At 34.0% G+C, this 16,779-nt stretch overlaps 1 protein-coding gene across 1 annotated transcript; it reads right to left on the minus strand.

The window, feature by feature from the left end:
• Positions 1 to 72: 72 nt before the first annotated feature.
• On the minus strand, positions 73 to 16,241 carry LOC120625455 (electron transfer flavoprotein-ubiquinone oxidoreductase, mitochondrial). The gene is made up of 15 exons (XM_039892531.1): positions 16,198 to 16,241; positions 15,712 to 15,816; positions 14,500 to 14,612; positions 13,852 to 14,050; positions 13,158 to 13,249; positions 11,702 to 11,861; positions 11,376 to 11,488; positions 9,651 to 9,870; positions 8,579 to 8,734; positions 6,698 to 6,822; positions 5,611 to 5,728; positions 5,310 to 5,417; positions 4,556 to 4,669; positions 2,051 to 2,125; positions 73 to 899 (listed from the first exon to the last, which is right to left on the minus strand). The coding sequence occupies exons 1-15, from the start codon at positions 16,229 to 16,231 to the stop codon at positions 811 to 813; spliced, it is 1,821 nt and encodes a 606-aa protein (XP_039748465.1). The 5' UTR covers positions 16,232 to 16,241; the 3' UTR covers positions 73 to 810.
• Between the last annotated feature and the right edge of the window lie 538 nt (positions 16,242 to 16,779).

Here is a 16,779-nt window from a genome sequence, read left to right on the forward strand (position 1 = left end):
TCACAATAATATAAACCAAACTGTCTCTGTGTGATAGAAGAAGTCTGCATGTAATTTGTGTTTGTTTAAAGATAAAGTACAATCATGTGTATTGTGTACACTCGGCCGTCGGATAGAGCAACGAATGGGTGTGGTGTGGGCAATATAGATGCTTGCGCGTTGGTACTTCCAATGAGTATACCAAGACTCGGCTCATTACGCCATATACACAGTACAACCATCGCTTTCAAACACAAATCTAATTTAATAATAAAAAACAATTACCTATGATAAATCAGTTGCCAATTTGAAATGGGGGCTACCACTTTTATGCTAAATAGACGGCGCCACTCAAATCACCGAGTGTTTGTTTTTAGTCAGCGCTGAACAACTTTAGTGCGTTTAAATGTAAGTATTTTATAGACCAATAAGGAAAACAACTTTTTTAATTACTGGCTATTTGAATGGCAGTCTTGCACATTTTGTTGGGGGAGAAAACGGATTTTGTACTCTTTCATGGTATTGTTGCCATAGATAAAAATGATTGCATAGAAGGGCGTTATTTCATTATTTTCTTTTGGTTAATCATATTTATTAAGAATCGAAATGCAAAATGTTTATAACATCTCTTAAAAATATAGTAAAAATCGTATAATTATTTAAGAATTGACTTATCGATTTCGCCGATTTTATAGAACGTTTTTTGGTTGGCAATTTAACAGAGATTCCCCACTTAAAAAAAGAAGTTTTGAAGATAATATACGCTATTTTTAGGAGTAATCTCTGGCTTTGTCTAAATTAGTTTAAAGTACCCTGTTTGGAGTTTTTTGTTTACATCCCATTGTAGGCGGGGCCGCCACCCCCTTCGGGCACTACCCAGTTGATGTTTTGAGAAGGATCTTTAATGTCACATGTTTTACCTGAAATATAAAGAAGGATTAATCAAACAACAAAAATACTATAGCAGACATATTAATGTCCCACAGCTGTTGTGAGGTAGATAGCTCGCAATAGATGAGTTGTTTTCGAATACAGAAATACATCGTAGTTAAATGATTCTTCTTCTTTTTTTTGTATTACACTACAAGTTAGCCCTTCGCTGCAATCTCACCTCTCACAGTCCAAGATGGTTACGGAGTATAGTAGTTATATTTAACGCATACCTCTTTTCGATTTCTACGCGACATCATACCGGAACGCTCAATCGCTTAGCGGCACGTCATTGCCGGTGCAATTTTTATATTTATATAATAATAATTGTATATTATTAACATTGCATTAAAGGACAAATTTGCCTACAATTCTTAAGCGCGGGCTTTAGACAGAACGTTTGTTAATAAGAATCAGAAGTTCAGGATTTGCGACTCTAAGACGAGTGCCGTTAGGTCCAGTTTACTTCGTCGATACAGAGTTCGATATGCGAACACGACTCCTCGATTGCGAGCAAGCCAATTTTGTACTAAGCCTATACGTTGGTAGTGGGGCGCCTCGCTTAGAACCACCTAACAGCTCCAATGAGAGTTGCTGGGCACCAATTATGCTACCCCAGGCATTTGGAGACGTATTGTTTACCGATACTGAACCTTAAAGCCGATAATACGGAATTTGGTAATGTATGAAAAGTTATCTAGTGTTATATCCACTAAAACATTTGGTATACAATAAACTATACGTCTATTCTGCACAGTTTTTCGTACCGCGTCTTGGTAATCTCGATGATGATTCCGATATTCAATGGTCGTCATAATTTTTAACCTTTACGCTATATACTAATATTGGAAAGGCAGAACTTTGGATGGATGGATGTTTGTTACTCAATCACGCCAGACCGGTGGAATAGATCGGGATGAAATTAAGCACAGAGATTGATTATAGTCTGGAACATTTATCCCGGAAAAATGTACCGTTTCCGTGGGATAGATTAGTTTTTTGTTTTTCACAAAGCAAGAGATCCACATTTTCAGGTCAGAGAGTAACATAGTCATCAAAACTTCCCACGAACGAAGCCGCGGGCAAAAACTAATGACTTATACCGAACTGGTAAATACTTTGAAATTTTAATAGTACTTACAGTGAATACAATTTTGTGCGTTGATTTGTAATCGCTGTCCGTCTCCAGTCTCCATGGGGACGAATTCGTACACACCTGTAAAAGAAATGATGAATTCATCTATAGCTTATACCAGCTGTACTAGTCCACTGTTAACTGTGACTAAAAGCCTCTCCCAACGGAATAGTTTCCTTTAATAACTACTCTAGTCAGACGGGTTAGTGGTTATTTCATAATCACAGTCAGACAAGTTTATTTTATGTCATTGCTCATTCAGCTTTAATAAAAGGCGAAATTAAACATGGAGTAATATTTATATTTTTAATTTTTTTTTTCATACACTATTATTTTTATTCGGGCAAATTTATTTTTTATCCATTCACCATTCACAAATTTGACAATATTAGAGAAAAAGGCTAAAGATAATTGTTGGAAATTAAAATTAACATCAATCAATTATAGATTAAAATTATACAAATTAACAAAAATCTTATTTTGCAAATTGAAAAATTGTAATGTAAATACAACAATAGTCTCAGTGGCGTGCATAGCCCTTGGACCCAGTGTATGCACAAGGTGTTCAACACAAACATAAAGTAAAATTAAAATTTAGATTTTAGACGGTTTATAATCAAATTACTTTACGAAAGTTATATTTTTGATTGATTTAATACTATCGTCTATCTACTGCTAATTGAATAAATGTACATACCCTGATTTACGTCACAAAATTATGACACACCATTCGGCAGCATTTTCTAAGCACACTGATGATGATAATATTTTTCCAACATATCATGTTTTTAGCGTCTTTATGAAAATTATTAAGATCACAATATCCTTTATCATTCCACACTTTACGTATATTGGACAATAAAACAAAAGAAAAGCAAAATAATCGATTGGTGTGTACAAAGCCGCTTAGCCAAGAATAGTTTTCGTAATATTTATTATTAAATATACGTGTTACTTTATCACCTTTTTTTGGGATATTTGTAACATTGGTACACTCCTTCCTTTGCGAATGATTTACAATTTTACGATATAAGTAATAAATTAATAATTTAAAGTTTTCTCTGAGTACTTTTTCCAGGCACACTGAACCCAAACAAAGACCGCACGAATATGCTTTCATTATAAAATGAATGAATAAACTATACATTAACCTTAACACATTAAACTATCACTACTCAAACTTTTATAAGTTACTGTTTATGAATTTATGCACTTGAACCGTTTATTTATCACCAACGCCATACAGCATTGTTCGAAGGTAAACAATAGTGGCGATCGAATATGCTAATGATAATATTGCAATCGAAATTAGTCAAAATATGTCTTTAATTTTTTGTAAGTATGGGTACGAACGCTATTTTATTTTGATATGTAAACAATAAATAGAAACCATATTTATTGTTAACTCTCTCACTTTCCAATGATTCCTGGAAAACCTAAATTATTCATTTTTCAAAATTTAGACAGCGTTTGGTTGCATAGATTATTTTCAAAACGAAAGACTAATTCGATAATATTAGTTCCTTAATTTTCTTAAAAGACACTAAAAGGTATTTACATTTGTGAATAATGTTTTTAATTCTAAAAAAAGAATAATGACCGTTAACAACAATAACAAACCAAGCAAATCATTTTATTCATAGAAAAAATGAAACACGTAATTGATTATCCACTTCCGTAAGCAGTGCTTATAGACAGCCACACTTAGAGAATTTATGAATGAAACTGTTCACACAGGACCGATGCTAATCTTGTAAGTACAAGCGCACGATTATAACATTACACGACACACACTACTAACTTGCACGCACACATCTAGCAGAACGATTCTTTCTTTGGGCGTGCTTATTTTATTTGATATTTCTATGCAACAGTAGAGGGCGTCATATGTCGGGTGATTCATAATAATTGATTTACCCTGCAATCGATAACATGAGATTTAAATAATAATATAGGTATTTTTACGTGTTTTAAAAGGTAAATGTTTAGCGTTTACGGTTAAAAATTAAAATACGAAGTAGAAGATTTTATTTTGTACGCTATTAATGACCAATATATAATTGAACTAGAAGTTTGGCCGCTCATTACTAGATGGCGCTTTCATATATTTTTTACTCAGTGTTTTTAAAATTACAAAACTTGAATGGTCCTATCTGAAGGCTCTTTAAGACCCTGAGGGTAGGGTATGCACTGCTTATTTGCATATATGCAATGCACGCCACTGAATAGTCTTATAAAATTATTGTATTTTCATCGGTCCTCGATACTTCTACAAAGTTTGAAAGAATTCAGACGGTCTGAATGATGGTCGAAATCAAGTCCAAAGGAGTTGTTTACTAAGTAAGCTAATGAAAAGCGTGTAAAAATAAATAAATAAATTATCAAGATGCAAGAGTATCAAGTTCTGGTTTGTTTATGGTTATCTTGAGTACCAAACAGGAGGCCCTTTACTGATATTAAATTGATGAGCAAAGCGGGCAATCACTAGGTTGTTATATAAATTGAACATACCTGCCGGGCAAAACCTTGCTTCGGGTCCATCAAACTCAGCCAGGTTTCTCTTGACAGGCACCGAGTCATCTTTCAGCGTCAAATGAGCTGGTTGATCCGCTTCGTGATTAGTACCTAAACGTAAGACATGTAGGCATGTTTTTATTGCTCTAACTATTAAGCATTAAGTGTAATTGTGGGATGGTGATAAAAAAAGAGAAAACCGGCTAAATATTATATTACTATTCGATCTGTTTAAACGAAGAAAGTTTTGCCTTTATCTTCTGCTTTGTTATTTGTTCTTACTTACTTACGTGTAAAAGAATTACGAAACAATATTGAAGGATACATAAGTATATTTTATAAGGAAACACCCTGTAAATATATTAAATCAAAAGAAGCATATTTATTTTTGCATACAAACGAATTTAAAACATTGTAAGTGTTAACTTATGGCAACCCTATTGAAGATAAAAGACTGTTACACGCATAGTACCTTCGCTACGCGACGCGTACTTAATAAAGTGAGAGGAGTCACATGATTTTAATTTTGCATGCGATGTTAGAGCTGTATCTGCTTTCTTACAGCTAAAAGTATGGCAGCAGCTTACTCAAAAACTATTAGGTTTTCTCTTTCACAGATAAGTCTCCGAGACAGTACATAATGTACCTCTAAAGTACCTCTTCATTTACACGTTTTATATAGTTAAACTGAACTATTCTTAAATCGTTTCAACTTAAAACTTAATCCAGAACCTATTTATCAAATACGTACCAGTTAACGCCACGGACGAAAGCAAATCGAAGGTCAAAACTCCATCAGGCTTAGGGTATTCGATGGGTTGACAAGCCTTCGATGGTTTCAATCGAGCGTGATCCGCCCCTGCAACAAATTCAAATTTAAAAAAATATAATCTTAAGGAATAACAAGTTTCTATAAATATATTGCACCTTATTTTTATAAAAAGAAATTTATATTTAAAATAAAAATTATTTCAACAGTCTGGTCCAAAAAATGCCCTGACCGGTATACAGTCCTCGTTACGTCATGGGTAAAAAGCAAATGTTACTCTTACCCCCATGGCTCAAGGTCCAAGGTTCTTTGCCGCGCACGAGCGTTGAAAATGCAGAATATGCTACTCCTCCGTACAAGCCAAGCGACGTGTGGAAAGACGGGCGGCAATTCCGGACTTGCTAGAATATAATAGAATAAGTTTATTTACGTTCTCGTGAAAATAAATAAATACAATAAAAAATAAATAACCTTTTGTTCCATGCATATCAATGTATGTGTTTGCAGTGAATAAATCGGAAAAAATAAATATATACTACGACAATACGCAAATCGCCATCTAGTCTCAAAGTAAGCGAAGCTTGTGCTATGGGTACTAAGATGACCGATGAATATTTTTATGTATAATATAAATAGAAAGTTATAAATTTATAATATACAGATAAACACCCAAACACTGAAAAACATCACACAGTTGTGGGAATCGAACCCACGGCCTTGACTCAGAAAGCACGGTCGCTGCCCACTGCTCCAATCGGCTTTCGTTAAACATAGTAAGAAAGATCTTGCGATAAGGCCGCCTTATTATAAGAACAGTGTTGTGTTATTTTTCTATTTTTTTTTTTTGTAAACTTGTTAATGGTGCATTAAAAGTGTATTAATTCATTCTTTTTTAAAGATTTTTACTATGTAACAAAATAAAAATACTTTTGAATTTGAGTACAACTGAACTGGTGAGCAACAATTGTATTCATTAATTCTTAGATTTTCACGATGTATAAAAATCTACATATTAATACAGGAATCGAAAATTTTAGCAGACGGTTGATTATGAAAATTCCCACACTTGTAGTTTAAATAGATAGAGGAGTGCAGAATGCTAATATATTTTGTTAAAAATATACACACTCTACCAAGTATTTAACACAACACGCATATAAACTCTTTTTTAATAATTTGTTTGAGAAAATACGCAGATTGACAAGTGTGATTAAAGAAGTATAGTAGTAGAACTGTAATAGTAGAAGTATAGTATTTGACAGGAGAACTTTTTTTTTTAAATTAATTATGGCCGAATTTCCACCAGTAGGCGACCACTAGTTAAATTAATTTTGGATTTGTGTATAATAAAATTAGAACAATTGACTAACCTTCAGTTCTTTATAAACGTAGGATTCCTTAAGTTTATCCTCGTAGGCGGTGGGCGTGGCGCCGGTTTCGTGCGTCGCCACGCCTGAGAGCACCATATCTACAGCGGTCTCCGCTGCTAGCATACCTGTGGAATTTATTATTATTATTATTATTATTAAATTCTTTATTGCACACACAAAAACAAAATACAAAGAGAAACACATTTACAAATTTAAAAAAAAAAACTAGTTTAGGTGTGCAAAGGCGGTCTTATCGCTAAAGCGATCTCTCCCAGACAACCTTTGGCGAAAGTAGTTTTTATAAAGACGGGTTGGTGCGGCAAATAAAATTTCTACCTACATAAAAATATTGCAAACTAAACTACATGGTATAAATTCTAATACTACACATATAATATATATTGTTCATACATATAATTATAATAAAATAAATACTTTAACGCTACATGCCTAAAAAATAATTTATCTCAATATTGATTCACTTCTCATGCTCTTGAAGTCTTACTTTAGGATATGTGTAAGCGACTGTATACTTTAGGCTATGTGCAAGCGACTGTATACTTTAGGCTATGTGTAAGCGACTATAGACAATAACTTAATTTAAAGAAATAATGCGTTTTATGGCACTCTGCTTTTCACTTCGATTGCGAGGAACTTTGTGTGTTTGTTTTATGCCTTGATGCACCAATCTACATGCGTGAAATGCTAAATAGTACCATAAATATGCTACATTCGAAAATAAATCGTAAAATATCTCATTTGAGCACTGATTGAGAACTTTAATTGACCAAAACAGTGTAGAAAATTTTTGAACAAAAAACCAACGGACTTCGGATCATACTTGAATGAATATTATGTGATAAATCTAGCTTACAGTGCCTAAAATATAATACATAAATATGCTAACTTTATCTTTAACTAAAGAAATTTTTGGTGTACACCGATGAAATAAATCTGCGCAACAACCCTTTCGAGTTTATAGGTATGGCGTTTTAGTGCTTGATTACTAAAATAACCTTAAAAATTGTGGTTCAGTTCTTCCAAACATATAATACGACTTTTTTTATTATAGGGTAAAACGCTCAACCGTTTTTTCCTTTATAATTTTTTTATAAGCAAAGTTACTAGTAAAAATACTTGCAGATACGTGATAGAATTGTGTTACAAATCCAACAAGAAATTTATCTGTGTAATACATGAACATTATTTATAATATTTAGTCGAAAGAGGCCTTAATGCCGAATAGTCTTACGTAGGTGGGCAATGAGTGCTAGAGTGACGTAAAACTCGCTAAATTTTTAGGCTATCGACAAAGGTCTTTTCCAGATCCACGGTCGTGGGCAACTCGTTTTCAGCGGCTCCCAGCGACTCGTTGTTGCGTTACCGGTGCGGGGTCACCGTGCCAGCTTAAAATGAATTACCCGGTGTAAATAATTAAGGCGATAGGACGTTAACCCTACGTTACACCCTATAAAACGTTTAAAGTTTGTCTGATGGAGAGCAATATGATAAGGTCTAAGTTGGGAGGGCGCTCCTACAAAGTAAAGAGTGAATAGGTATTCACTCTTACATTATAAATAAATAAATAAATATACTACGAAAATACACACATCGCCACCTAGCCCCAAAGTAAGCGTAGCTTGTGTTATGGGTGCTAAGATGACTGATGAATACTTTTGTAAATAACATACATAAATACTTATAATATACATATAAACACCCAGACACTAAAAAACATTCATGTTCATCACGCAAACATTTTCCAATTGTGGGAATCGAACCCACGGCCTTGAACTCAGAAAGCAGGGTCACTGCCCACTGCGCCAATCGGCCATTCAAAACCATTGAAGTTACTAAGTTGTAAGAAGCACTTGGACTTACCGCTTTTCATGGCATTGTGAGTGCCCTTAATCCTCGGCACATTCAGGAAGCCGGCCGTATCGCCTGCTAGACATCCCCCGGGGAAGACTGGCACAGGTAGGCATTGCCAACCACCCTCTACTAGCGCCCTGGCTCCGTAGGCAATACGAGTTCCACCTGAAATAGAAAAAAAATGTTATTTAAGAATCAAGAGACGCTGAATTTTATCACCCTCTACACGATTTTACATTTTGTCCCTTGATTACTGACTATGGATAAAATGTATTAGGCTACCTGCCAAAGCACGGCAACAGGCAAAGGAGAAGTTTACCCTCTTTAAAAATAGCACGCTCAGAGTGGATAAAACTATAAATAAAATAATAATGATAAATATACTACGACAATACACACATCGCCATCTAGCCCCAAAGTAAGCGTAGCTTGTGTTATGGGTAGTAAGATAGCTGCTGAATATTTTTTATGAATATAATACACATAAATACGTATAATATACAGATATACACCCAGACACTGAAAAACATTCATGTTCATCACACAAACATTTTCCAGTTGTGGGAATCGAACCCACGACCTTGGACTCAGAAAGCAGGGTCGCTGCCCACTGCGCCACTCGGCCGTCGAAAACTGTGGGAGAATTTAAACATTTTATCCTTTCAATGTACAGAAAATGTTCTCCGCCCATGCTAGCCATGATTTAGTAGAGAAATAACATACTAAAAAACCAAAAATTCAAAAAAGCTGAATTTTCGGTCATTGAAAATTTTGTATTTTTATTTGTGAAAATGTTTAAATATTTCCTACGAATTCAATCTTTGTTTTAGTTGCCGTATTTATGACCCCATTTTACCTGAAATATCAACAAAGCTGATGTTATGGTTGTCACTGCGTAGTTTTCTGTTTTTTTGTTTGCAAGAAACAGTTCAGGAACAATAGTGTTAAGTTATCATTAATACATTATATATATATAATTATATATATATATATAACATTATATATATATATATAACAGATGCCATAATTATATATATATATAATTATGGCATCTGTTATATTAGTAATAGGTTTATCTTACCTTCAAACATAGGCTTGACGTATGGGTGAGTTTTAAACTTCTGGAACTCTCTGAAGGGGCTGATGTAGGGGTTGGCATAGTCCAACCCGACCACAAAGCCGACCGCGACCAAGGGAGCTTCGCCCTCCTCAACTTTCAGATGGTATATAAAGGAACCGCCATACGTGTTCTTGTCTAGGGGCCAGCCTATCGTGTGTTCAACTAAACCTGGTTTGTGGTTCTGTAAGAATATTAAGAGTGTTTATCGTTATCTTTAAAGATATCTTCAGCGATAACATACCTTTTGTTAAGCTTAAGTTAAGAAATAGTTATTTATTTATTTATCCTTTATATTTGCACACCACTCAGAAAACCGAGGCAAAAAAAAAAAGAACAAGAACATGAAGAATTAAGCAGGATACAAAAGGCAGCCTTATCGCTAAGTAGCGATTTCTGCCGGGCAACCTTAGGATTAGGAAAACTAAAAAGAAAAACTAATAGGTGGGGTACACTATTTAGTACATACATGACAAACATATACATACTAATACATAAACCAGACTACACAAATACAAAAAAGTTAATTGCTTAAGTAAGTTTTATCTCCACAATATTTTCTTTTCGTTTTTCTTTTTTTAGTATTTTAATTTTTTTTTATATTACTTTAAAATTTTTTTTTTAGCAGTTTACTGCAGTCTTATGTACCCAGCGGATTTGCATGCTATGTGCGCATCGAGAAGGCACAATTGTATACACATGCCAAATAGTGCTATCCCTACTAATATTATAAATGTCAATGTAAGTTTGTTTATTACGCTTTCACGCAAAAAGTGCTTAACCGATCCTCATGAAACTTTGTGAACATATTCTTCGAAGTGCTAGAAGTAATATAGAATACTTTTTATCCCGACATTAAGCTCGGTTCCTTTGGGAGAGGGGATGAAAGTGTTTGACGATTTTACACCATAACTCCGACAAATTATAACCGATTTAAATAATTATTTTTGTACTATAGAGTGTGTAATAATATGTGTTCAATTTTGCCCAAACATTGTGTAGATCTGATGAATCTGGTTGGAGATAGAGGACAGAACTCCTCAGCGGACAGCAGCCAACCCCTCATTTAAGGCTTAGCGATACTGAATACTTGAATTTGGCGCAGTTTGCAGCGACCCTGCTTTCTGAGTCAAAGGCCGTGGGTTCGATTCCCACAACTGGAAAATGTTTGTGTGATGAGCATGAATGTTTTTCAGTGTCTGGGTGTTTATATGTATATTATAAGTATTTATGTATATTATTCATAAAAATATTCATCAATCATCTCAGTACGCCATAACTAAGCTTACTTTGGGGCTAGATGGCGATGTGTGCTTTGTCGTAGTATATAAATTATTTAATTATTTAGTATTTAGTAAAGGGTGTATATAATAGACAAGTATATAAAAAGATTGAAATATAGGGCTGCATATGTAGTAGAATTTATAAATACCAAAATAACCATTCTTTCTTTCAAGTCATTTTTAATGATAGGCAGTAATCAGGTTTTGTATTGGATATTGGCGACTTGCCGACTAGTGATTGATTTGATTGATTTGATTTTTGAGGTTGCCTGGAAGAGTTCGCTACAAAGCGATAAGGCCGTCTTTTGTATACTGTCTATGTTTTTTTTATTCTTTTTCTGTATTTTTATTTGTGTGCAAATAAAGAGTATAATTAATAAATTGATTTATAAGTAATTACACTTACCTCTGGCTTGACCTCCCATAGTTCTTTCAAGCCTATCCCATAAGATTGTGGTTCGCTTTTCTCTCTAAGATTAAACTTGTTGGACACCATCTTTGTTAAATGTCCATGGCATCCTAGAAAAAAAATATTCTGCTTAATTGGGTGTAGGACTTGTGTAGGAGAGACCAGATCAGAGATTGAATTCTTAATGGTAAATTTATTTTGTAAGGTTCAATGGCTGATATGAGCTTAAATACAGAGTTAAAATTAATACCTCGACAGTATTATAAAATTAGGTTTAAGGGACCAGTACAAAGGTAGTTAATACATAACATATCATATATTACCTTCAGCGAATATGGTGATTTTGGAATGGAACTCCATGCCCCGTTCGAACATATCCTTGGGGCTGCCATCCTTAGAAATGCCGACGTCACCAGTGGCCACTCCTTTCAGAGAACCGTCGTCCCGGAACAAAAGCTCTGCGCCCGCGCATCCCGGCCATACCTGCAGTATTATAATTCTAACTTTTAATAATTGGGTAAAATATATACATATATTATTTTATGTTTTTATTTGTGTATATTTTGTTTATGTATTCGTATGTAGTTATTTGAATGTAGGTTTATAATAATTTAACACCACCTATTTGTTCTCGCTCTTATTGTACTAACCTAAGGTTGCCTGGCAGAGATCGCTTTTAAGCGGTAAGGCCGCCGCCTTTTGTATTCTACTCCAGTATTTGTGTTTCTCTCTATTCGTCCTTTATTTTCCTAACTTTGTAGTGGTATACAAATTAAGAGTTTAAATAAATAAAATAAATAAATAATTTCATAATTTTCATTAGTGTTTTTATTTACACTTGAAGGAAATATCAATATACTCGTACATTTTAAAATGCATACAAAAATTTCTACGAAATTTGAATCTGCGACTCTCAGCGCTTCCACTAATAATATAATCCTCTAATAAACTTTTTTATTAGAGGCATATAACCCCATATAATACTAAGCTACGACTCTCCTACCATCGATTCCAAAATTAATATATATTTTTTTTTATTTATAAAATAATTAAGTAGCGATTAAATGCCACTTCCTTTATGTCTGAGTCTTCATATTTTTCTCAAAGGTTTTTTTTTATTCTATTCGCACTTGCTCATTGTGGTGAACTATGACCTAAACCCTTCTCATTCTGAGCGAAGACCCATGCCCTGTATTGGGTTGGTATTGGGTCCATACAATTTATGTAGACTGATAAATAGTAAGATGGATAAATATACCATATGTTGCAATATTATGGCAATAAATATAGTGGTGGAGGAGTTAATTAAGCGATAATTGATTAAGTACTTGTTGAATGTAATTCTTCAAAGTTTTTTCCATTCTTAATATTTATTCACTAACACATTGCCATCTAGCCCCGTAAGCGTAGCTTGTGTTATGGGTACTAAGATGACTGATGAAAATTTTTAAGAACAATATACATAAATACTTATAATATACAGATAAACACCCAGACGGTCGTGGACTAAGAAAGCAGGGTCGCTGCACACTGCGCCAAACAACATTAACTAGACAGAAATTAATTAGACAGGCATCGTCTAATACTGGAAGTATTTATCAGCAATAGAGTTATACAAATATCGAATACCTTGCATGAAGATGTAGTGAGTGCAGTATTACTGAATCAGTATAAGAATAGACTGGACAAACATCAAAATGACAACGAGCACAAGAAATAATATAGACGCATCAGCGAAATCTGTTTAGTCTATATATATATAATAATAATAATAATAACCTCTGCACCGACAGCCTCAGCTTGTTCCGACATCCATCTCACTAAGTGACCCAATCGCACTACGTAGTTACCGTGATTGTAATTTGGCAAACCTGCAAAGAAAATATTTCGGAATCAAGAAACCTCCATTCATATTAACCCTTAATAGTTCTAGTGTAGCCGAGCCAGAACCAATACTGCACATACACAATCAAGAGTCATATAATCAAGTTTGCAGCCGACTTAAAGCAGCATCCAGTAAACTTGACGGTGTATGGCTATCAGTGAGCATGGCTGATAGCTGTACGCTGTAAAGTTTACTACACTTTAAACTTGACAGTAAACTTGGTTGTGACCACTCTTGACCAGCTTCACCAAGTCATGACCAGAAACGTTAACTGATCCAATCTAAGGTTATTATCTACATTTCTTGTGATAGTTATAAATAAATAAATATACTACGACAATACAAACATCGCCATCTAGCCACAAAGTAAGCGTAGCTGTTATGGGTACTAAGATGCCTGATGAATATTTTTATGATATACATATAAACACCCAGACAATGAAAAACATTCATGCTCATCACACAAACATTTTCCAGTAGTGGGAATTGAACCCACGGCCTTGGGGGTTCAGAAAGCAGGGTCGCTGCAAACTGCGCCAATCGGCCGAAAATTTTTTGAGTGTTAACACTTACACACAATTTACTTACCAGCAAATACAGGTATGGGTATCCTCCCACTTTTAGTCAATAGTCCAAACTTGTCAGACGTCACCTCCGTGTTTAAAGGAGCACCTTTCTCCTTCCAGTCTGGTATTAGCTCGTTCAAAGCTATTGGATCAACACAGGCACCAGAGAGAATGTGCCCCCCAGCTTCCGCCGCTTTTTCTAATAGAGTTACTCGTAGTTCCTGTGCATTGAATAATTTGTTAGTTCATTTATCTTTGCAATGCAATTTTTAGTATTATTTGAATTGCTTGGTCATAAGTTTTTTTATCAATCTGTCCCTTTCACACTTCAGAGCGACACACATTTATGATGGAACAACTCAGATAATGGCCATATGCATACTCTACCATGGGTTTGGAATGTAGAGTATGGTGAGAAACTCAGCAATGGCTATTTTATCAATTATTATTATTCTTTCTTATTTTATGTGGTAGAGTAGAGCCATTGGTTCTAAGAAACCTTATGATTAAGAAATTCCTCTATTATATACAACTTTTTAAATACTGCTAAGCTGAAAATAACTATCTACATTATGCTATAAAAGTAAATACTCAGCTGTTTCTCTCTCTCATATAGCCACTGAACTGTTTTATCACAACTATAAATACTGCAAAAAAATGTGATACATACAGCTCCCTTTTCCTCCGCAATCTGTCGTGCTCTGATGGCAGCAGCCATACCTGCTGGGCCCCCTCCTATGATGAGGATATCTGTCTCCTCCGCAACACGCTCCATGCTCACATCTGGTGATGAGGATATAATAACTTCAAGTTTCTGATAGATCCATCTATTATAGACCATATTTTCATACTTGACTTTTTATATAAACAATCTATTCATCCACTTTCAGGGTTTTAACAAGGAACCTTGATATACTACTGTTAGCCGGTGGCTTAGCTTAGTACTACAAAGCTGTTATTGAGCATAGATAAACATATAAATTATTATGCTGACTAACAACTAAAACTAAATTCTAGGCTAAGCTTTAGGTGGGAATGCAACTTTAATGTAATGTCTTTATTTATTTTTTCATCTGTCTCATTGTGTGGGATGTTCTTGGATAAGTCTTTTAAAGTATTGCTTGTGTGTAAACATTTTTTTATTTAGGGATCCTTTTGCAAGATTTTAAACTTTATAGTGAAGAAACCTTCACTGAGACTTGCCGAACATAGTGCATTACTTGTATATATCATATACTAGCTGTCCCGGCGAACTTTGTACTGCAGATATTTTTTTTATGAATGTTATATTTTAATACTTATTATCCTATTCCCGTCTAAGAGGACTCCAAAAAATTAAATATCATAGAAATTGGTCCAGCCGTTCTTGAGTTATAAATGGTGTAACTAACACAACTTTCTTTTATATATATAGAAGATAGATGTAAAACATCAATTAGTTACAAAAAGTGAGTTAAACACTTGAAGGTATATAATGTTTTCTCCCCAACATTCATTACCACTACAAATAAACTTTGAAATTCTATGAGATAGAAGATAACAAAATGGTTGTATGTGATAAGAGATAACAAACAAGAGTTGGGTTTTGGTACTTTTTATAGAAAACTTTCAGTTTTCCTGTAAAGATAGCTACATGCTTTTAATTTTGCAATGTTAGTAAGCATTTTACCAAAACTAATAAGTATTTAATCTGTGTTGTAAATTCATTTTGGTTTAAGAAAAACCATGTATTCAAGATATTCAAAGATATTCTTTATTTGTGATAGTTTTTTCCATATACAGGGCATGACGCAACCAAGACCTACCGATGTTCTTAATGACTATCAGAGCAAAAACGAGATAACTGTTACTAAATATTTAAGAATACATAGCAACAACTTACCTTTCCATCTTGGATCCTTGTCACGGGGATGAATAGTATAATGGGTTGTTATTTTAGGATATACATCAGAATAGAGCCTTCTAGCAGCATTTGTTAACCTCCCCACTGTAAAGCAATACACTTTTTTTCACTTTAATATTGGAAGTTTAAAACCAAAACAATATGTGATAGGTTAAATGAACTTTGAACTTCTATATTTGAAATTAACATTGCGTAATGGAAATGTTGAACAATTCACATTTATGACCTTTGTGTTAAGCAAACAATTATTTAATTGTTTTTTAAACAAGTTTAAATCACAAAATCGGACAGTTCTCAATGTTTTTTCTAACAGCTGATAAATAATGTCACAAGAACACAAGTATTTATAATGGACAATAAGGTAAAGGGAAAAAGTCTCAATATTATTTTACGTTGTCACGTAAACATTTTAATTAATTCATAAGTTTAATTAATGCCTTTCCCATATAAAAAATAATTATTTACCCTGACGAGACGAACTAACAAGCGCTGTCGCCATTTTCACAAAAACATACGTTTCGTTTTCTATAACATTATTTCTCTTGTTCGAATGTCAAACTACAACATTGTAATTATTACAATAATTTTTTTTTATTAACTTTTCGTTCATATATGCCCTTAAGGATATAAATATTAGTGTGAATAAATAAATGATTGATTAATTTTAAATATACTCGTTTAATGTTTATTACGATAAAATAACAAAGGTTACCGTTAAGATGACATATTGATGAATTGGAATGTTAAAACGCACCAAATTTAAATTTTTGGTACTCCGAAATGCGCAGTACTACTTTAGTGTAGCACAATATGGATGTTTGTTAATCACTCTTTAAAGAAAATAATATTTTTTTATTTATTTGCTAGGTGCTTTTTCTTGGTACGAATCTGAAAACATCCCATTTACTAACCACCACCACCACAGCCTGTAGATAATGATGGGATATATGGTGGTGGTATATGCGCTGCATATAGTGGAGACATAAAAACAAATTATAAGTTACAAAGGATCAGCTGAGTATTTGCCTTACCCAACACCCACCACCA

This window comes from Pararge aegeria, chromosome 7 (genome assembly GCF_905163445.1).
Source record: "Pararge aegeria chromosome 7, ilParAegt1.1, whole genome shotgun sequence".
Taxonomy (NCBI): Eukaryota; Metazoa; Arthropoda; class Insecta; order Lepidoptera; family Nymphalidae; genus Pararge; species Pararge aegeria.

Coding starts and splice junctions, on each gene's coding strand:
- LOC120625455 (XM_039892531.1), bottom strand. CDS start 16,231: ATGGCGACAGCGCTTGTTAGTTCGTCTCGTCAGG. Junction 11,862..13,157: donor CTGAGGCTGTCGGTGCAGAG/GTTATTATTATT, acceptor ATAATACTGCAG/GTATGGCCGGGATGCGCGGG. Junction 8,735..9,650: donor CGTCAAGCCTATGTTTGAAG/GTAAGATAAACC, acceptor TTTCTATTTCAG/GTGGAACTCGTATTGCCTAC.